Source organism: Megalobrama amblycephala, linkage group LG14 (genome assembly GCF_018812025.1).
Source record: "Megalobrama amblycephala isolate DHTTF-2021 linkage group LG14, ASM1881202v1, whole genome shotgun sequence".
Classification (NCBI taxonomy): domain Eukaryota; kingdom Metazoa; phylum Chordata; class Actinopteri; order Cypriniformes; family Xenocyprididae; genus Megalobrama; species Megalobrama amblycephala.
Genome location: NC_063057.1, coordinates 40791102 through 40813448, shown reverse-complemented (window position 1 = coordinate 40813448; position 22347 = coordinate 40791102). Strand labels below are relative to the sequence as shown.

Sequence of the window (22347 nt, the reverse complement as noted above, 5' to 3'; positions counted from 1 at the left end):
TATTAAGCCATACACAGCTGTTAGGTCATTAAGATCTTGTGATCAGTTACTTTTATCTGTCCCTCATTCTCGTTGCAAATCAAAAGGTGATTGTGCTTTCTCTGTAGCCCCCCAAAGCTCTGGAAGAGTCTACCTTTGTGTATCAGGGCCTCTCCATCACTGGATGTTTTTAAAACCAGTTTAAAGACTTATTTTCACTCTTTAGCATTCGAGTGATGTTGTTCAAGGCATTAGACAAGCCAGTATTAATGTCTGGAGCTGCACAGCCGAATCATCAGAAATTATGCAGGTATTGTGAAGCAATGACAATAGCGAAAATGTCAGATGGCTCGATAATAACTGTTCATGATACATGATATAATTAGTGATATTTGTAATTTGTCTTTCTAAATGTTTCGTTAGCATGTTGCTAATGTACTGTTAAATGTGGTTAAAGTTACCATTGTTTCTTACTGTATTCACAGAGACCAGAGCCATGTCGTTATTTTCATTATTAAACACTTGTAGTCTGCATAATTCATAAACGCATCTTCATTCTTATGGAGTCTCTCTAACAGTGTGTAGCTTTAGCCCCATAAGCTGTGCAGCACATTATCAAACTCAATCAGAATTGAATTTTAACAAACATCCACAAAATACATGCCATACTTACGTGATCTGATATGCTGCATCACAAAACGCAAAAAGATCCATTTTGAGATATATTTGCTGTGTGAACTTCAGTATTATTTATGCAATGTTTAATGGAGTCTAGAGCTTGGGGGCGGGGAGCACGAGCATTTAAAGGTGTAAACACACCAAATCAGAGCATTTTTAATCCCACCCCAAAATAGGCAGTTAAACATGGTATAATAAAAAATCAGACACAGTCACATTCTGGGCTTACCTTTGGCCATTTCACATTCAATACAGCAGCAATTATACTCTAACAGAGTCCACTAACTACATTAAACGGTTCTGAATGGCTAAGAAAAAAAGACAAAATTAGTAATCTTCCACACATGGTCATCAGCACCTGTACTGAACACTTAACACACATTCACAAATACACATGATTCACAGCATCTTCAAGGCTGACGTTGGCCCAGGCTTTAACTATAAACAAGAAAGATTCCCAAAACATACTGATAAGTTGTACTTTTCTCTCAGTGAGAGGTACAGACAATATTCATCATTATTCTCTAGTTTTTAAAGCCAGATATCGGATCTTATAACTTGTTAAATAAGAATATTTTTATTACACAAACGCATCACTTCGGTTCAGAAGGCCTTTTTTTCACCCCTGGAGTCATGTGGAGTACATTGATGGATGGATGGATGCCCTTTTTTGAGCTTCAAACAGGTTGAAACAGGTTTCTGTGCACTGCCATTATAACGCTTAGAATCATCAGAGTGATTATTAATATAACTCCGATTGTATTCGTCTTTTAACTTCTGTTCTCTGTGTGTTGAAGAAGTCTGGTAGTGACTTTGTCACATTTAAGTTTGGCCAAGTAATTTTTGTAAAAGCATTCAGTGTGTTATCAAAAGGTGTGATTATGAAATGGCCATGAGGTTTCTTGCTAGAAGAGTTTGCTGCCAATACAGTAAATGGTATCACTATACCATAGTGATTTTTAGTAATGTGGCAATCTCTACCATGGTAATCTGTGTACAGTATGGCATACATACTGACTGTAATGTAAAGTGCTGTATTTGATGCCATCTGTCTCTCTTCTTCTGATGTATCTCTGATCAATCTGATGTTATAGTCATTGACTGTTTCCCTGCCAAATTGCATCTCTCTCTCTCTCTCTCTCTCTCTCTCTCTCTCTGTCTCATTCACTCACACACACACACACACACACACACACACACACACACACACACTGATCTCAATGTCTATCTGAGGATTCATTACACACATTTATTCTGACATGTTATTTCACTGACAGAAGTTCAGCTGTAGTATTAATGTAATGAAGAGAAAATAAGAGACTCTATAACATCTCACTGTTACTGATTCATCATGAGCTCAAAGCATTATGGGTAGAGTCTCTCTACAGTCTGTTCTGATTCATCAACAGTTTCACTGATCCTTTATAACCAACAGTAAACCCAGGATAAAGCGGTTGAGTGAATGTGGTCTGGACTGTGTGGATGAGGCTCATTGTGTCTCCAGAGACGCTGTAGAAGGACAGAGTTCCTGCACTGTGATCCACATACACTCCTATTCTCCTGATGATGGACTTTACTGGGAGTTCAGTCTCTATGTTATTGTGTTTGAATGAGTAACTGGAGGAAGAGCAGATCAATCTCCAGGACTGATTATTACCTCCAAACACACACTCTTTACCCGATCCCTTCCTGCTGATGCTCTTATATGACACTGATATTGACACACCATAATCTCCACTCCACTCAATCTCCCAGTAACAGCGTCCACACACACTCTCTCTACACAACACCTGAAACACATCAAATCTGTCTGGATGATCAGGATACGGCTGGACTTTGAAAATATCAGTGAATGTAATCACTCTGTTCCTCTCAGACAGACGGAGGAGTTTATTCACTGTGTTCAGATCCAGATTGAGCTGATGAGAATCTGATGGAGATAAAACACATCAGGATCAGGAATTATCAATCTGATCTTTTAATGTTTCTGAACTCGTCATGTTCAATATATCATCAGTGTCTCAGTACAGTTAATCAGATATCCTGTGAAAATCATCATTATTTTTATCAGTGGATCTCAACCTTTTTTGGGCCGGTCTAATCAGTCTTCCCTGAATATTAATGTTTATTCTGTGTTTTTAATAATTTAAAGGTCTATTATTATATTTACACCATTCAAATGTTTGAGGTCAGTGTGATTCTTTTTTTTTTTTTTAAACAAACTTAAATTCACCAAGGATCCATTAAATTGATTCAATGATGAGTGTAATAATGTGATTTACAAGTTTTTAAGCATTGTAGGTCTATTGTATTGTTGGTGATTTTCAGTGCTGTAGATTTTGGCAATCTTGAGCTTTCTTTAAATTTCTATCTGTTTCCCCAAAGATTAAAGAGACTTGATACAAAATCCAGTTTAGCATAAATCCATAGTGGGATTTTTCCAGAAGAGCTTTTTTTTCTACTGTGATTTTACCTCTAATATTGTCTGTTTAATATCTAATATAGAATTTTTTAATTTGCTTTCAGTGAAATAATGATATTTATTCATTAGTTTTAGAAGATTTCCTGTTTTTGAAGAATATATTGAATCCCCAGTTTAGTGTCCTGATTCACATCTTTGTAGAAATTCCATTTCAAATCTTTTTATTTCATACTTCCAGTGCCAGTACACACTTCTCTATTTTTACCTTTAGTGTTCCTTGTGTAACGGCACTTCTGACGTGTGTTATATTGTGTCTGAATGCTAAACGCAGAAGTTGTTTTCACTGGAAGTTCAGCAGCTGCACTACAGAAAGCTGACAGAAACACTGAAGTAAATAGTTGTTGCTCTGGAAATGAAAAAGTCTATTCTGGTCACATGGGTATAAACTGGCAGGTCACACTCTGACGTGAACGGCGCTACATGTCGTGTCGCCACAAAAGCACATACAACCCATTATAATCAATGATTCTGTCTACAATAGACACGTACCAACTGTAAACGGATGCTACGTTCAATTTCTGACACAATTGATCTGAGCACTTAGAATGTGGTTATATTGTTGCAGACGATTTTCTTTTGCAAGTGATTACATGTTTGTACATCTTTGGCATTTACACGCCTTTAACAAACACCTCCCAAGAACACCTCAACATCCCCTGATGTTCTCTGAAACACTGATTTACATGATCAACTCTAAAACTCTTCTGTCATGTTTTCTTTCTCCTTCTACAGGAAGAACATGAACACACTCAGTTAGTTTCTCTGCTTGTTTTCTCAGTGACTTACATTGTAGGAAGTCGTTCCTGGTTCTGGGAACAATGTTGGTGAAAGTGACTGTGGAAATCAACAGACATGAAGAGTGTGATTATCATGTCAATAGAAAATGATCCCTGCATCCGTTCCTAAGACATTTCTAATATGATCTTCTACATGATATGAGATGATGGAGGATCATTTCTGAGAGCAGATGAATCTCCAGGACTTTACCTCTGTCAGAGATCTTCTTCAGCTCCTCTTTGCAGAAATCCTCCAGTTTGTCTCTCAGCTGAAGGACAGATTCTCTCACAACATCAAAAGAGGAGAGAGAACTGAAGGGATCGTCATTTACGTCTGTAGATTCAGGAGGAGCTGAGAGAGACTGGAAACTCTACAGAAAACAGAAATCAAAGCTCATCACCTCCACACTTCAGCCAATAACCTGCACTACTGTCAGATTTGAGCAGCTCTTGTTGATCTTTAGTAACTCTCCTCAATCCAGCACTTTCACAGCATCAGATTCATTCTTCTCATGTTCATTATATCATGTTAGAGCTGTAAGTTCTAGTGTTTGACACTTACACTATATGTGAACTTTCTAAGGAAACACTTGATCAAACATCTGACAATAACATAAATGTAACAGATCAATTGAGTCACATGACAGGGTTGAATAGACTTGATCAGGAAAAGCAGTTCAAAGGCAACGAGTAGATTGATCATTATTATAGCTGTAAGGCTTGATTTTCCTGCTAAACGAAAACTGAGATCAAGTATCCTGCAATAAAGCAATAAAGCGTATCTGGAGAGAAGATCTTAAAAGAATAGCATAGGACAACGCCTTACCCCCACACATCTACAGTATGCACTGTGTGTATATGCATTTCTTTGAGTAATCGATGTTATGCATTTAACATTTCTGAATTGGCTTCTAATTGTCTAATTGTAATGTAATTGGCATGATCCATTTTTACTTGACAAATAAAATGTTATATTTGACTTACTCTGGATTCTTCTGAAATCATTATGACCGGTAGATTATTGGAGTCCGTTATTTCCGTAAATCTGCGTCAGGGCAGGTCAAACTAGAGAGCCTCATGAAAGGAACATGTGGGCACATCATGGGACTTTTTGAGTTTGTCTGTTATTGACTTGGCAAGTTGCAGTATCGTGACTAAGAAAACTGTATTTTTGTATGAACAAGCATGTGGCGGTTCGACTCAAATGCATTAGTAAACTCTGCACCCTCTGACTAAGAATCATAAACTGGCGAATTTATGTCCGTGAGAACGCAGTCAGCCGATGCGAAATTCTCTAAGCGATAATGGGTCCGTAATGAAAGAATAATTGAAATAAGAGATACCCAGAATAATCAAATATCTAAATTAATACATAACAAATGATCAATTTCTAATTGGAGACACAACCCTTAGAATAGGAATCATTTGAAATTGGAGTCAGATTAAACGGGTGAAATTAAGTGAACTTCACAGAGACGCTGAAAAGGCATACACGCGTTAACCTTCACCCAACGCCGTCGGATTCCGTTTTTGGGCCGATGGGGGGTTCCTTACAAAGCTTTTGAGCAGTTAGTGACTCTTAGGACACAAACCCAAGGTCAAGTTTTGTGGTTTAAATACGCTAAAGCAGAGGTAAAATACAACCTCACTTTAGTTTGAGGACTAAATATTTAAAATATTTGTGAAGTTTTGAGCTTTTGTCATCTGGAATCTCAATGTATCTTTCAGAAAAAAATTTCCTAAGAGATTTCCAGAGCTGAACTGTAAGTGCGTCTCTTTCAAAAGAAGAAGATCAGATGAGAGTCTGACTGATGATTATATAATAACCGAACACACAGATCAACACTTCAGTCAACAGCTCATTCTGCTCTCATGAAATGTTTCTCTGTGAGTCTCTTGCTCAAGTCCACTATGATCCTGTTCTTCTAGATCTCTGTTACCTGCAGGAAATGGATGTGATCCTGTGTGAGTGAAAGCTGCTCCAGCTCAGCGTCTCTCCTCCTCAGATCATTGATCTCCTGCTCCAGTCGCTCCAGTCGTCCTTCAGCTCGACTCACTGCAGTCTTTTCCTGATCTCTGATCCGCTGTGTGGCCTCAGAGCGGCTTCTCTCAATGGAGCGGATGAGCTCAGTGAAGATCCTCTCACTGTCCTCCACTGCTGTCTGTGCAGAGCGCTGTTAGGACACACATCACAATCACACAGTGGCTTCAGTGAGTCCTGACTGAGACTTCTCAAACTTCTCTTCTTCTCCAGACTCACCTTATGAGACTCCACAGCCTCTCTCAACTGCTGAAGATCTTTCTCTCTCTGCTGGATCCTCTGCTGGAACAACCTCTGCGTCTCCTTCAGCTGGTGCTAAAGGACAAACCAATGACAGGAGAAACATCACATAAATCATCAAGTAAACAGATATGAATCCAGATTATTATTATTATATATTTATGCTATTATGTAAGTTTATGAAGGATTACAGGTAGAAATAATTTTCATAATACATCATTGTGAAATTCATAGTTCTGTTCATATTATGAAACATTTGTACTGCTTAAGATCTTATTAAACATTTATCTCTCAGTATACAGTATGTATACTGTATATTGTGTAAACATTTTGCATGATGAATAATTTTCTCACGTTGAATAATAAGTGGACTCAACCCTTTTCATGTTTATTTAATCTTTTTACTTTATAGTTTTACACATTTTACTCAGAAATTCATTTGAACAACACCTTCCTTTTGTCAAGACTTGTTATTGAGAAGTGTTTAGCTTGCTGGGTACAAAGTTCATACCTGTTTCTCTGTCCTCTGTGCTGCAGCTGATACAGTGTCGTGGTTTTTATGTTCATCCATACACAGCACACATATACACTTCTGATCAGTGCGGCAGAAAACCTCAAGGATCTTGTCGTGTTTCTTGCAGATCATCTCCTGCAGTCGTCCAGTGGCTTCAGTCAGATTGTGTCTCTTTCCTTTAAAGAAACTCTCATGTTGTTCAAGGTGATTCTGACAGTAAGAGTTCAGACACACCAGACAGGACTTGATGGCTTTGTGTTTTCTTCCAGTACAGACGTCACACTGCACATCTCCAGCTCCAGCGTAACAGTCAGCAGGAAGTTTAATCTTCTTCAGTTTCTCCACCATTTCAGCCAGAATGGTGTTTTTAGCTAAAGCAGGTCTTGGACTGAAGGTCTGTCTGCACTGAGGACAGCTGTAGACTCTCTTCTGATCCTCCTGATCCCAGCAGCCTGTAATACAGAGCTTACAGTAACTGTGTCCACAGGGAATGGCCACTGGATCCTTCAGGAGATCCAGACACACTGGACACCTGAACTCATCCTGATCCACTGAAATTCTGGCTTCTGCCATTTTACAGCATGAATACAGAGACACAAACACACAACAGTTCAACTACACTTCAGTTTCACTTTCTCTGAACTCATGTGATTCCTGTTTCCTGGTTCTGTGTTTGAGTGACGTGTGCAAAACAGGCGTGTCTGTACAACAGCTTCCTCATTCCTGGTCCTGAAGAGCCTCATTCCTGCTAGTTTTCTTTGTGTTCCCACCAGGGCTTGACATTAACTTTTTTGCTCACCAGCCACTGTGGCTAGTGGTTTTCCAAAGTTACTAGCCACTCAGCATTTTCACTGGCCACAATTTTCCTGTTGGGAAATTACATTTTATATGATTAAAGTTGACTTTGTCATGCTTAAATTACTTTGAGTCATTTTACTTGATTTAAAACCCTTTCAAACTTACACATGCAGATTGAAGACCCAAATCAAGACTACGTTGTATATCAGCTGGTAGGTACAGTTATTTTTGTTAAGCTATATAAAAAGAACAAAGAAGCAAATTACAAATAGTAATTTTTAAAAAAAATCTTTTAATGCTGACACATAGGTTTTTTTTATCATGTATACATTTATTTAACATCTTTTGTTGTTTGATTAATGACAGACAGGTATTTATTTGGGGGCTGCTGAATGCATGGACATAATATACTGACACATATTCAGTTTTTTACCCACGTTTACATCTACTTAAGCCATAACCGACTGTATTCACGCGAGATACTCCACACGATGGCCATTTTGACATCTGTGTGTGCGTGTATTTGACTATTCATTCGCAAGAAGATCTGATCGTGCTTTTGTTGTGCTTCTGTTGTGTGTCATTCAGAGTGATTCCGCCTATCCCACCTTCACTAACAGCAAGTTAATCGATAAAGAATTGTGATTGAATCGTAATTTTGTGATACGACAAGCTTGGCTACCTTTCATTTGGCTGTAGGCTGAAATTATATTCAACCCGCCGAAGTGGCTAGTGGGAGTGGCTGTCTTACCCGTCACAGCTGAAATCTACCCGCATTTGGCGGGTTGGTGGGTGTTAATGTCAAGCCCTGTTTCTACTCATATTGGGCCTCATTTATCAATCTAACTTAGAAACGAGCACAGAATTCATTTTATGACAGGGTTACACTGTAAACCTAAATAAGTTGGACTAACTCAAAAAAATCTGAGGTAATCAGTTACATCAATATTTTTGAGTTATGATGTTCCCAGTTTCATAAAGACTAATTTTAAATAAATCAGCTTCACTGGCATGAGCTGAAGAACTTGTTCCCCCAAATTGGTTATTTTCAGAGTTGGGCAAGTTACTTCCAAAATGTAATACATTATATAATTCAATAAATGTATTATTAATACGTTAAATTAAATATGCATATTCTGCAATTGTTTTGGAGCAGCCGTTTCTCATCACGCTGTGTAAAATACAGACTGAACGGTGGCTTAAAACACCCAATCAGTAACATAGTACACGCAAACTACATCTCTCAGTTGGATTAACAAGTTGAAATTGTAAGAAGTATAATATTACCCAAATTGTATTAGCAATGCATTATATAACTGTGTTACAGCAAAAAGTAATTAAATTACTGTAATATAATTACTTTTGTAATGAGTAAGGTTATTTCCAAACCATTATTGTAAGTGAATCTTAGTGCTTCTGAGCAAATATGATGTCTGAGAAATATCTCTTCAATGTCTTGTGCATCAGAGGTGGATAGGTTCATTTTTTGTGTAATGTGTTTTTGGTAACACTTTACAATAACAGTACATGAATAACCATGAACTAATACCTGAGTTAATAGTTACTTCAACATGAACTCATGATTAGTTAAGATATGAACTAATGAAGAGTGATCCTTAACTACGACAGGAGTCATAGGGATTCATGCATGAAAACAGAAGCCTTAACTATGCGTTAATACATGTTTGATAATTAATGCATTAATTAACATTTAGGGTAAACTAAATCAAACAGTCTCTATAAGAAGGAATAATACATATTTGGACTTTGAAATAAATTTAAACAATTTATTCTTGTCAGAATTTAAACTACTGACATCAGCAGCTTCATTATAAACATTACTGAAAGGCACAGGATTAGTTTGTCATTATTTTCACTGATCCTCCTTATCAAACATATAAAATACTAAATACACTATTTATCTTAAAAGGTCTTAATCTGTTTTGTGATATTCTTTCCTATCAAACTAAACTACTGTGACTTACATCAGTTCCTGAGGAATCGGTTCCCAAAAAAATAACCAAACAGGAAACATGAACTAAGGTCAGGGAGTGTTTGCTGGGATCAGATTCAGAAGTTCACTCTCCATCCAGACGCAGGCCGTGATCATATACTGTACCTCCGTTCTCTGACTTTTTGAAAAGTCACACAACATCACTTAACTGGGCTGAGTACTTATATAGTTGTGTTAGTACATGTGTATTTGATAGTAAGTTAATGATAATCATGAGCTGAATTTGGTAAGTAGTTAACAGTGAATTAATTACGATGTGCCCCCTCAAGTAAAGTCATGACATAAGTATACATTAACAAACCATTAGTTGATGTTAGTATATGCTTAGTTAATAATGAGTTAATTATGATTGTGCCCCCTCAAGTAAAGTCATGACATGATGCACATATCACACATCATTAACTAATATATGAATAAACACTATAGAGTGCCATCCTTATTCCTTTATTTTTATTTATATAATTAAACATATATGGACTTGAAAGCAACCCATAAACATACCTGTAAAGACACACATAAGGCACATTTACATGTAAAATAGCGCGCGTCCACAAGCTAATGTTAATCAAAGCATATACATTTAAACGACAAAAATACAAATACAGTTAATAACTGCACATAACCTCCTGGAAACCCCAATAAAACATACATGTAAATATGTCTTTAATTATTAATTCGGCTTACCAAAGCAGTCAACATTTATTAGTTTAAAATGCCAGCAACACAACAAACGCGCCAAGAGAACACCTAGCGTGTGCCACTAATGAGTGTCCCGCCAGAAACAAACCTTACATACTTTAGTTCCGGGAATAAACTATGACTATTTAGCTATATGACTAAATATAAATGAACTGTAAAAATCAGAAAACAGTTTAGATCAAATTAAATTTATTAGTGGTAGTTAGTCTATTTTACACATTTGATTAGACAGATCTATGTAATTAATGGCTAAATAATCATGTGCCATTGCAATTATTTGTCACAAAGCTGCAGATGGCAGATTATGATATTACAGTGTAAATTATGACAGTATTAAATCGCGTTTAATTCAAATTCAGAGTACTTCTTGTTTACTCTTATGGAGGCTGATTTATTTAGTTTACCCCTAAATGTTAATTAATGCATTAATTATCAAACATGTATTAACGCATAGTTAAGGCTGCTGTTTTCATGCATGAATCCCTATGACTCCTGTCGTAGTTAAGGATCACTCTTCATTAGTTCATATCTTAACTAATCATGAGTTCATGTTGAAGTAACTATTAATTTAGGTATTAGTTCATGGTTATTCATGTACTATTATTGTAAAGTGTTACCGTGTTTTTAGTAATGAATCTTGATATGATGGAATTTGAGACTGTAAGAGAAATTATATTACAATCCTTTTCTATTTTTTTGATACCATTGCACTTTGTAATATAGTTTGTGGTGTGAACAGTGAAATTGCTGTTTTGGAATAAACTACTCGTGTTCCCGGACACTGTTTTTTGATGTTTATTCGGGCTCCTGTTGGTTTTAACTCTCTTGGGTCTGAGGGTGTTTTTGGGCCTTGGTGAATTGTTGACATGCCCTGTGTCACAAACATGCCAGGCTCTTCACTTCACCAAACACATCGCACTCCCTCTCCTGAGTATTGATCAGCAACACCTGACACTCATCAGCACTCATTAACACTGCAACATAAAGACACGCCAGAACACTCAGTCACTGTCCGGTCTCGTTAAGACATACTTCTAGTTATGCTTACCTTACGGACTACTTACCTCCATTGCCTTCCAAGATCCCTCGTGTTCTCCGTGTCTTCAGTGAGTGCCTCCTGGTATCCTCCATTCTTCGTCTGTCAGCCATCCTTGTAACCTGGAGAGAAGATCAAGTTCAGTATCACTTAGGGCTGCACGATATATCGCATGAGATTTTCACGCGCATTTCGTCAGTAAAGCCGGTTCCCTGATTACCGCTAAATCGCCATCACCTGCTTTCAAATGGAGCGGCATTTAATAGACACAGCCGTAGATCACTGAAAAGTCACGCAATATCGCGTTCATTATCGAAGGCGATTCATCTGCGATATGAACGCGATATTGCGTGGCTTTTCAGTGATCTACGGTTCTGTCTATTAAATGCCGCACCATTTGAAAGCAGGTGATGGCGATTTAGCGGTAATCAGGGAACCGGCTTTACTGATGAAATGCGCGTGACAATCTCATGCGATATATCGTGCAGCCCTAGTATCACTGTCTTGATAGTTATCTGCTATGAACTTTATCTGCATGGACTTACCTGCACTCTGCCATAACTCTCTGGTTGTTCAATAAACATCACATACGCTTTTACCTGTGTCTCCGTCCCCTTCTTTGTGTAACACCCTGACATTTGGTCTTTTTTCAGTTGCTTATAAACATTTTATTGGCTAAATTATGATTACACTGTATACACATTTAACTCTTTTTTTCATGAGCCACACATAAGTCACTGAAATAAGGCCATATAACAAATAATAAACATTTGTTAACAAGACTTTTGAGAACTAGATCTTGTAGTCTAGAGTTTTTATTCAAGATGGTGTGAAAATCATCTTTCCTGCACAGGTTCGTGATCGTCTACATAGATGACATTCTCATCTACTCCCAGAGCCTGGCCGAACATCGCCAACACGTTGCGGAGGTCCTCCAACGCCTGAGGGACTTCAACCTGTTCCTGAAAGCAGAGAAATGTACTTTCCATCAGCCCTCAGTGCAGTTCTTGGGATACAACATCGACCACAGTGGCGTCCGCATGGATGAGAGGAAGGTATCAGCAATTAAGGATTGGCCCCTTCCCACAACTGTCAAAGAACTACAGAGATTCCTAGGATTCGCCAATTTCTATCGAAGATTCATCAAGAGTTACAGTACCATCACTTCTCCACTCACCAACCTACTCCGTGGAGAGCCCAAGTCTCTGTCCTTTAATCCTGCAGCAAAGAAAGCCTTCGAGGACCTCAAGACCGCCTATACGACTGCTCCCCTCCTTGTTCATCCTGATCCAGAACTTCCCTTCGTGGTCGAGATCGATGCATCCACCACAGGAGTGGGAGCGGTCCTGTCCCAGCAGCAGGGGAAACCAAGTAGACTCCATCCATGTGCCTTCTTCTCCCGCAAACTCAACCCGGCGGAGATTAATTATGACATCGGCAACCGGGAGCTACTCGCCATCAAGCTCGCCCTGGAGGAGTGGAGGCATTGGCTCGAAGGAGCCCGTCATCCCTTTCTGGTGTTAACCGATCATAAGAATTTGGTGTACCTGCGTGAGGCAAAAAGATTGAATCCACGTCAAGCAAGATGGGCATTGTTCTTTACGTGATTCAACTTCACCATTTCCTATCGTCCTGGTTCCAAGAATGTCAAAGCCGATGCTCTATCACATATCCACAGTCCCGAGGAAAGTTCTGAAGATCCTGAGTCCATTCTTCCAGAGAGCCTCATTGTCAGCCCCATAACCTGGTCAGAAGAAACGCTACCCGAGTCCAATGCCTCCACCAACACTCCACCGGGTTGCCCCCCCCAGGTTTGCTATACATCCCACGGACACGATGCATTCCCATCATCCACTCCCCTCACGCGTCGCTGGGCACTGGCCACCCAGGGGTCAATGAAACCCTCTCACTGCTAAAACAGCGCTTCTGGTGGCCCAACATGGCAGCGGATATCAGGAGGTACGTTAAGGGGTGCAGGGAATGTGCCATATCTAAGAGCCCCCATCATCTTCCCTCCGGAAAGCTACAACCTCTGCCTATTCCAACTTGCCCGTGGTCACATCTAGGAGTGGATTTCATCACAGATCTCCCTGTCTCCAATGGACATACCTTCATAATGGTTGTGGTTGACAGATTCTCCAAGTCATGCCGATTGATTCCTCTCCCAGAACTTCCTACAGCAATGGCCACAGCCGAACTCCTCTTCAATCATGTTTTCAGGTGCTTTGGATTGCCTGAGGATATAGTGTCTGACAGAGGACCACAATTCACCTCCCATGTCTGGAAATTGTTCTTCAAACTCCTAGATGTGACCATCAGCCTCTCGTCCGGATACCATCCCCAGACGAACGGGCAGACGGAGCGGAAGATACAGGAGATTGGCCGTTTCCTGCGTACCTTCTGTCATGGCCATCAGGACTCCTGGAACCAGTTCCTGGGCTGGGCCGAGTACGCCCAGAATTCCCTCCGTCAACCCACCACTGGTCTCACCCCTTTCCAGTGCGTACTCGGCTATCAGCCCCCACTGTTCCCCTGGGATGGGGAACCATCAGATGTCCCGGCAGTGGATTACTGGTTCCGGGAGAGCGAGAGGGTTTGGGACTCAGCGCATCTCCAACTCCAGCGGGCCCTCAGGAGACGCAGGTTAACAGCAGATCTTCGACGTTCCCAAGCAACTGTATATCAGTCTGGAGATAAGGTCTGGTTATCCACTAGAGACATCTGGATGCGACTTCCCTGCAGAAAGCTGAGTCCCAGATTCATTGGCCCCTACACCATCCTCAGACAGATCAACCCAGTCACGTACCAGTTGCAAATACCACCTGAATTCAGAATCCACCCCACATTCTATGTGTCCTTGTTAAAACCTCACCATCCTTCTGTTATTCCCTCTACAAAGCCTGGCGATGCAGAAGAACCCCCCCTTTCTATCATCGTGGAGGACGGAGCAGCTTATCTGGTCAAGGAGATCTTGGACTCCCGTTGCCGTGGTGGTCATTTGGAATATCTTGTCGACTGGGAAGGATACGGCCCCAAGGAAAGATAATGGGTTCCCAGAGTTGACATTCTTTATCCTAGCCTTCTGGAAGACTTTCATGCCAGACATCCCAATAGACCAGCTCCAAGAGGCAGAGGCCGACCACCACGTCGGCAGGGTCCTCGGTCCTAAGGAGCGGACCGTAGGGGGGGGGGGAATGTCACAGACACGCCAGGCTCTGCACCCAGCCAATCACGTCACACTCCCTCACCAGAGTACTGATCACACGCACCTGACACTCATCACCATTCCAATCAACAGCACTATAAAAGACACTCACAGTCACTCAGTCATTGTCCGGTCTCGTTAATGCATACTAACCTGAATGCTTACCTTACGGACTACTTAGCTGTCTCCAGTGTGTCTCCCAGATCCTCTGTGTTCTCCAGTCCTCCGTGAGTGTCTCTGTGTAGCGTTTGCTCCACATCTGTCTGCCTTCATCGAACCTGGAGAGAAGATCAAGTCAAGTATCACTGTCTTGATATATCATCTGCCTAGAACTTCATCTGCTTTCACTCACCTGCTCACTGCTCTGGTTGTCTCAATAAACATCGTAAACTGTACCTGTGTCTCCATCTCTGTCTGTAACACTTGAGGCAAAACAATGGTTCAAACATATTTTAAGATGTCAGTGCAAGTTACTTTCAGTTAAACAGCTTCAACATGCATTTAAAGTCTAGGACTAGCTTAAACCTTGTCTGTGAAACCGGGGATAAGAGATTGTAAGTTAATCAGGAGTTGGGAAGCAAACCCAAAACTCTGTCGCTTATTACTCTAATACAATTAAATTTTGATTTTCAGCCTGGAATAATTGTGTGGGAAGCAGGACGAGGCAGAGGGGTGTGAGAACGGAGTGAAGCTGGTGGCATGAATGGTAATGAGCGTCACCTGTGTACCACACAGGTCTCGTATCTCAAGTTGGAGCTGTGGAAGCATAAAGGGAGGAGTGACGACATGACAGATGAGAGGACCAGGTCTGGACTGTTCGTTGTGTTTTATTTAAGTTTGTGCAATTAAGATTTTTTGAAGACATGCTAACATCACTGCTGAGCAGCGGCAGACAGTTTGGGGAGCACAACACTTGTTAGTGTTTTCTTTAAGTTTGAAACTGTTGACTTTGAAAGGTTTTGATATACTCAGAGCGACAAACTCAAAAGAGTTAAAAAAAAAAAAGGTATGGTGCACGTTTAAGGGTACGTTTAAGAAATAAATTGTTGAAGGAGGGTCTTGGGGTATCCTCCCCCTGGATAACATTTTTGTGATTTTAACATGTAAACCACGCATTCTGGTGCACTCTTGACAAAAAAACAAAACAAAAAAACAACATTTACTTCAAGTTAAAAACCAAACAATTATTGGGGCTGGGCATTGACACAAATTGCACAAATGGATTAGATTTTGATTCAGAAGCTTGCGTTCTGATTTCGATTTGATTACCTTCAATTCCATTATTGATTAATTTGGGGCCTATCAGGTAAGTTACATTACATGGCAAATTTTCTAGAAAAAAAAAATCTCTGTCTCAACTAATGCTGTAAAAATAGAGGGAACCACAGTTGGTACATCATTATAATATTAAAGGTTAAAATTGTTTTGTAACAAATTACACATGAGAATTTTTTTAATAATATACAATTATATTTCTACTAGTTTTTTATATAGGCCTTTTATGTAAGCTAAATATGACAGCAAATATGACATTTGTTAAAACAAGCTGTTTTATTGGCACCTTTCTGCAATTGAAACACTGACTGATCAATTAAATGCAACATGATGAGGATTTCGGTAAGTTGTACTGTTTCTTTCAACATACCTTCAGATGTTCATTCATATATATTTCATGTTATAACTAGTAAAGCGGAAGAGATTGTCAGTTCATGTGCGTTCTGCATAAACTAAACCTCTACAGTGATCTGTCACACCACAGAGTACCAAGAAAGACTGCCACACCTGGAGAGACGTCCATGGTCTCACTTCAGTCTATGGGAAAGTAGCCCCTTTTCAATTCTTGTGAGGTTTATTGTGCTTGCAATTTCACCCTTGCAAAGAGAATTTGCAACTAGTTTGCAGGAATGTATACTTCAAGAGGAATCAAAGAACAAACTCGTGTCATGTCATTTCAGAAAAAAAGCAGCCCATTAATAGGTTGGTGTTTATTTTGGGCTCCAAATTCTTTGATAAAACAGATACTTTTTCCTGTTTAATACTGTAAAGCTATTTGCTTTAAAAAAAAAAAAAAAATTGTATAAATTACTTTATAAATAAACAGAACTTGGCTTGACTGTTGTGTTGAATTGCAGATCTGGTGTAAAAATCCACATTGATATGATCAGATGCTTACACAAATATTGAAAAACTTAGCAGCACATATTTACATATTCATCTAAATGCCACTTGGGATGTTTGCTAAGTCCGGTGCTCAAATATTTTGAACCTTTTTAACCCTTAAGCGAAGAACCAAAAACAACTTATGTGAACCTCAAGGTTTTCTTAATTATTATTATTATTATTATTCTTTATTATAATCTTTCCACAGTGATGACACATGAAAGGCTTCTCTCTGCTGTGAGTTATTATGATTCCTAACCTGATTCATGTCTGTGAAACTGACTCCACAAACAGTTCTTTCATACATGAATACTCATGTGGAACTTTAAGGTTTCTACACTGACCACATATAAATGGCTTCTCGCCAGTGAATTATCAAGTGGTCTTTAAAGTGTCTTTTCTGATTGAAACTCCTTCCATACTGAAGGCAGGTGTAAGACTTTTTTTCATTGTGAATTCTCATGTGCCTATTAAGGCTTCCTTTAATGGTCATGTGGGCATTAAGGTTTCTTTTATTCTTTTATCGGTTGAATCATTTTCCACACTGTTGGCAGGTGAAAAGGCTTCTCTCCATTGTGAATTCTCATGTGCCTATTAAAGCTTCCTTTATAAGTGAATCTGTTTCCACACTGTTGGCACATATAAGGTTTCTCTCCAGTGTGAACTCTCATATGGACTAGAAGGCTTCCATGTTTAGTGAAACTCTTTTCACACTGTTGGCAGGTGTAAGGCTTGTCTCCAGTGTGAACTCCCATGTGGACTACAAGTTTTCCATGTTCATTGAAACTCTTTCCACACTGAAGGCATGTGTAAGGCTTCTCTCCATTGTGAGTTCTCCTGTGCCTGTTAAGGATTCCTATTTGGTTGAAACTTTTTCCACATAGTTGGCAGGAGAAAGGCTTCTCTCCAGTGTGAATTCTTATGTGGTCTTCAAAGTGTCCTTTCTGTTTGAAACTCTTTCCACACTGAGGGCATGTGTAATGCTTCTCAGTGTGATTTTTCACGTGGAATTTTAAGTTTCCTTCTTTTTTGAAACTCTTTCCACATTGTTGGCAGACGAAATTACTTCTAGTCCCTGTCTTTTGCCCCTTTTTTTGTGATGAAGTTTCTTTAGTCTGTAAGCAAATAAGAGATTTCTCTCCAGTAATAAAATCACAGTGATTGTTATATTGATCTTTCTCGTCCATTTCATTCAGTACTTCACTCTCCTCTTTCAGTGCCATCAGGTCTAAAGTCAAAAAAGACAAAAAAGTAAACCTCAGTTTATTGGCACAAAACAACAGACATCAAAACATTTGACATGTAAACCAACTGCAAGAGAGCGCAGCAGAACAAAACAAGAGAAAAACAATCAATATACATAACACAATTTAATATTTAAAATATAATTTAAAATATGAAAAAAGTTAATGTTTAAGTATTATTAAAAATAACTTAGCAGAAAACATGTATTTGAGAAGTATTTCAATCAGGATTTAAACCCTATAATTTCATAGAAACTGCTTATTGAAGTTAAAAATGACCTGATCTTACCATTTGATTGTGTATCAACTAGGGCTGGACAATAATTCAATATTGATATATATATCGCAATATAATTAGTTTCAATAATGGTTATATGATTTTAAATGCATTGCCGATATCTGAAGCAGTTCTACCTGATAGAACATTCTGAGAGTCAGAAGATGAGGCACTAGGGGTGTAACGATATATCGCACTACGAAATATCACGATGCAAAAATGTTACGATATGTATCGTAGAGTGATGGCGATACTTTTACGATATGACGGCAGTCTAATCTTATTGGTTGAGCTGCTGATGTGATCTACTCTGCAACATGGAGGTGGCAGTGAGAGAAGCCGGGTTGTCACTTCATATTAAGGGTGTGTCTCAATCAGCTCTCTAGTTCAGTAAGTGTTTCGCGCACACATCGAATCTTGCAAGCAGGTGTAAACGTTTCTCACGTCAGTCTATTGCTTGGTCGCTTGAGAAAAGTCATGGCTTTCTTTCACCGCAGTGCCACAGCAACAGCTGTGCTCACAGAAAAGCAAAAGATGCTTGCGATGCTTTGCTTTAAGAAGTTCTGTCTTAGGGGCCGTTCACATATTGCGTCCTTTCCGTGTTTAAGTCAGTTATTTCAAATGTAGCTGCGCAGCATAATGGAAGAAACACGGTTGCGACGTGCATGCAGTGCATTTTCCAGGCGCATCGAGATGAAAAATTCTCAACTTTTCAGAATGCCGCAATATGACAGACATCAATATTTTTATACGCGATATGTGAACGGTCCCTTAGGATTCTTAATTTTAATTTCAAGTTAAATTTAACACATTTTTTTTCAGTGACAGACAGACCTATTCAGCTGTTACTTTGAATACAGAAGGTTTTTATTAAACCTTGAAATGTGATCTTGTATGTACAACAAAGAAAGTTATTGAAATTTGTTAATGTTTCATTTTGTTCAAAATATCGTGATACATACCGCATCGTGTCCTGAGCATATCGTTAAACCCCTATGAGGCACCATAAAAGTTTAAACTTTTACTTTTTAAACCTTCTTAAGTGAAGTAATGGGTTTGTGTAAAAGAAATATTGTGTTAAAGTTATGAAGTAAAATATCTAGCTTCCGCTAGACCACCTTCCGTATTTAAGTTACACTTTTTCCGTGAGTTGAATAGAAAAGGAGTAGGACGTAGCGTAAGATTTTTGAACTGCAAAAGTTTTACACTTTCTTTGTAGCGAATATGAGGGCGGTCTGGCAGAAGCTAGATATTTTACTTCATGGATGCACTTTCTTCAGCTCATACTAGTGACCCCCATTCACTGCCATTATAAAGCTTGGATGCGTCAGGATATTTATTAATATAACTCCAATTGTGATTATCAGAAAGAAGAAAGTCATTTACAGCTAGGATGGCTTGAGGGTGAGTAAATCTTGGGCTAATTTTCATTTGAAAGTGAACTAATCATTTAAAACGCCATCTTATATTCAGAACAATACAGTGCATAAACTTTTTTTAATTTTTCCAGCTTCATGCATTTTTTAATCAACACTTTGTGGGTTTCATTAATAATAAGCAACTGTTTTGAACAATTTTTAACATTTTTGTCAAAGACTACGACTCAATCAGATTCAGAACGATGATAAAAACGGACAGATTGGGTAGATGGGTATCACTCAAAATATCATTCATTTCTGTAGAGCTGGACGTTAATGTGGATCAAATGACTGAGTTCAGCTTTGAGAGTGAAACAAACCTATTTGTTCCTCTGTTTCTTCTTGTTTCAGACTGAATACTTCGTCAATCTTCATGTCTTCACTCTCCTCTTTAATAAACACCATCTTTATAATAATGTGTCACATGGATCTCAGTCACTTCACCAGGAGTTTTTCTGTGTTTGGTCCCTCTGACCTGTTTAAGATGAGAAAAATTAAGAGAAAAATAAATCCAAACTGAATCTCTGGGTGTGTCTCAATCCGCTCTAGTTCAGTATTCAGTGCACTGGTGAGAGAGTCAGAGTGAGAGTTAATGGACTTAATCTGATTATAAAATATATATACACAAATAATACAGACAATTCATATTTAGTATAATTATATTTCACATTCAATTATTTGTACATCACATTTAATAGATTACACTTTCATGAAAACATTAGCAGTTGGTTTGTAAAAGTTCTCATCACATGTTAGTGTTTGTTGTTCTCGTTCATTTACACTATTTGAGCAGCTGGTGATGTCAGTGGGCGGTGAAACTTTCTCTCTCACATCACTTCTTTCTAGTACCTGGGGTGTATTCCAGAAAGCAGGTTATGTGACATACCTGGTATGTTTAAGAGTAAGTAAGCAGATAACCTCAATTTTCGGGTCCAAAACCGATGGTAGCTTTTTAGGGTATGTAAGTAGCCATAGCAACTTGCTTTCTGAACATAACCTGCTCTTTTGCTTAAAAGCTATTCAGATTAATATTATATAATTAATATAGATATATTAATATAACTAAATTTGTTATATAGCTTCAGTTATAATATATTATATTATACAATATATATGTAATATACAAACATGATTATAAGTACAATTACAAAGTGGTAATGTTTAAATGTTTATTCAATTCTAATATATGAATTTAATTTATTGTCATCTCACACATGAATCTACTTTTTTAACAGGACGTTTTCTATGCTATAATATCTATAATTAAATACATGTGTGATATCTTATTAAATAATTAGCATCAAACATGTCATGTGTTAACCAGCAATATACTCTGGGTTGGCTGAACTTACTCCCGAACGCGTTTTTGGAACCAGCATACCTCACGTAAGCAGGGTTTGAGTTAATCAACCCAGAGTTCACGTGACGGTAAGTTAACTTTGTTTTCTGGAATAACCCCTGAATTCATGTTTATGATAAACTGATTCATGATACGAAATGAGACGCTCCTTTAGACAGACCTTAAAATATTTTATTGAACTAAATCAAAATAAGAAGTGTATAAAAATACTGGAAAAATTCATTTGCTGTATCATGTAAGATCTGTTTTGTGTATCCCCGATTTTTGTTTGGTTGTTTGTTTTTTATGTTAAATGTCATTTTATGTTTTTCTGAAAGTTGAATAAAAAACAAAACAAACCTTTCTTCAGCCGAATCACAACAGATGCAGGAGTGCAGCGCAGTCTTATGACGTCACACCACCACACCAAAATAAAAGTCCCGTTCACACGCTGCTGTGAATATATACTGTATAAAATATATTCAAGAGAATATTAAGAACTAACAATGAAAGAGTGTGAGATTTTGTCTAATAGGCAAAACTGTAATGTTTAGGTGCAGAAACCATTTATACCAGATATTACATTATTAATATGCAAATATCTACAAATGTGGTTTACAAGTTTAAAATACATGTTAAAAACAGTACATGACTTAATAAAGCAGAGTTCATATTATGTGTCATTTCGGGGTGGGGGATATGACCAAAATCTTATTCTAAGATATAAGACATTTTAATTCAAGTAACGATAACAATAATGATACATCAATATAGATATTTTGGCTTTTTAATTTTTTATTATTATTATTATTATTATTTTAATATAAAAAATAAGAACAAAGAAGCGAATTACACACAATAGGACAAATGTAACCAGTCCTACTCACTCCGAGCGGGATTAAACCGCAGTCATTAGTGTCAGTCACTAGCGCCTCTTGAGGTTCACACGCACAGCTCTTACTGGCTCACGTCCATTACACAAATACAACAGATCAAAGACAGAAATGATTTAAGTTTGTCAGGTACAGTAGGTTTCTTTAACATGGTAAGATATACTGACAGAGGTCATAATCGAATGGGATTGGCTCATCTTTCAGGAAGGTCAAAGATCATTGTATAGATCACATGGGTCGCTCATCTAACAAGAGTGTTTGACGCCCTCTATTGAAACACTTCATCATTGACTCTCTTTGCTCTGATGAAAGTGAAGTATATTAATTGCGTTCATTACAGCACTGAGAGCAGCAGCGGGACGATCACATGACAGATATAGAAAGAAAACACTGACATTATTCACCACAAACACAACATGATGGATTTAGAGCATGGTATTACCACAGTTCATGTAGAAAAACATGGTTTCATCATGTCAGGATACTTTCTAGATCAGGACGAGCAGCATGACCAACTGAACAAAGAAACTTCAACAATTCTGACATTTACAGTA

General features: G+C 38.4%; 2 protein-coding genes across 2 annotated transcripts; both read right to left on the bottom strand.

Annotated features, from left to right (window-relative positions):
* Positions 1–1945: 1945 nt before the first annotated feature.
* On the bottom strand, positions 1946–7324 carry LOC125245302 (tripartite motif-containing protein 16-like). The gene is made up of 6 exons (XM_048155832.1): positions 6708–7324; positions 6176–6271; positions 5856–6089; positions 4127–4286; positions 3926–3973; positions 1946–2587 (listed from the first exon to the last, which is right to left on the bottom strand). Exons 1-6 carry the CDS (start codon positions 7281–7283, stop codon positions 2040–2042), a joined length of 1662 nt encoding a protein of 553 aa, XP_048011789.1. The 5' UTR covers positions 7284–7324; the 3' UTR covers positions 1946–2039.
* An 8670-nt stretch (positions 7325–15994) lies between these two features.
* On the bottom strand, positions 15995–21415 carry LOC125245282 (gastrula zinc finger protein XlCGF7.1-like). The gene is made up of 3 exons (XM_048155819.1): positions 21261–21415; positions 19882–20036; positions 15995–17850 (listed from the first exon to the last, which is right to left on the bottom strand). Exons 2-3 carry the CDS (start codon positions 19964–19966, stop codon positions 17135–17137), a joined length of 801 nt encoding a protein of 266 aa, XP_048011776.1. The 5' UTR covers positions 19967–20036; positions 21261–21415; the 3' UTR covers positions 15995–17134.
* Between the last annotated feature and the right edge of the window lie 932 nt (positions 21416–22347).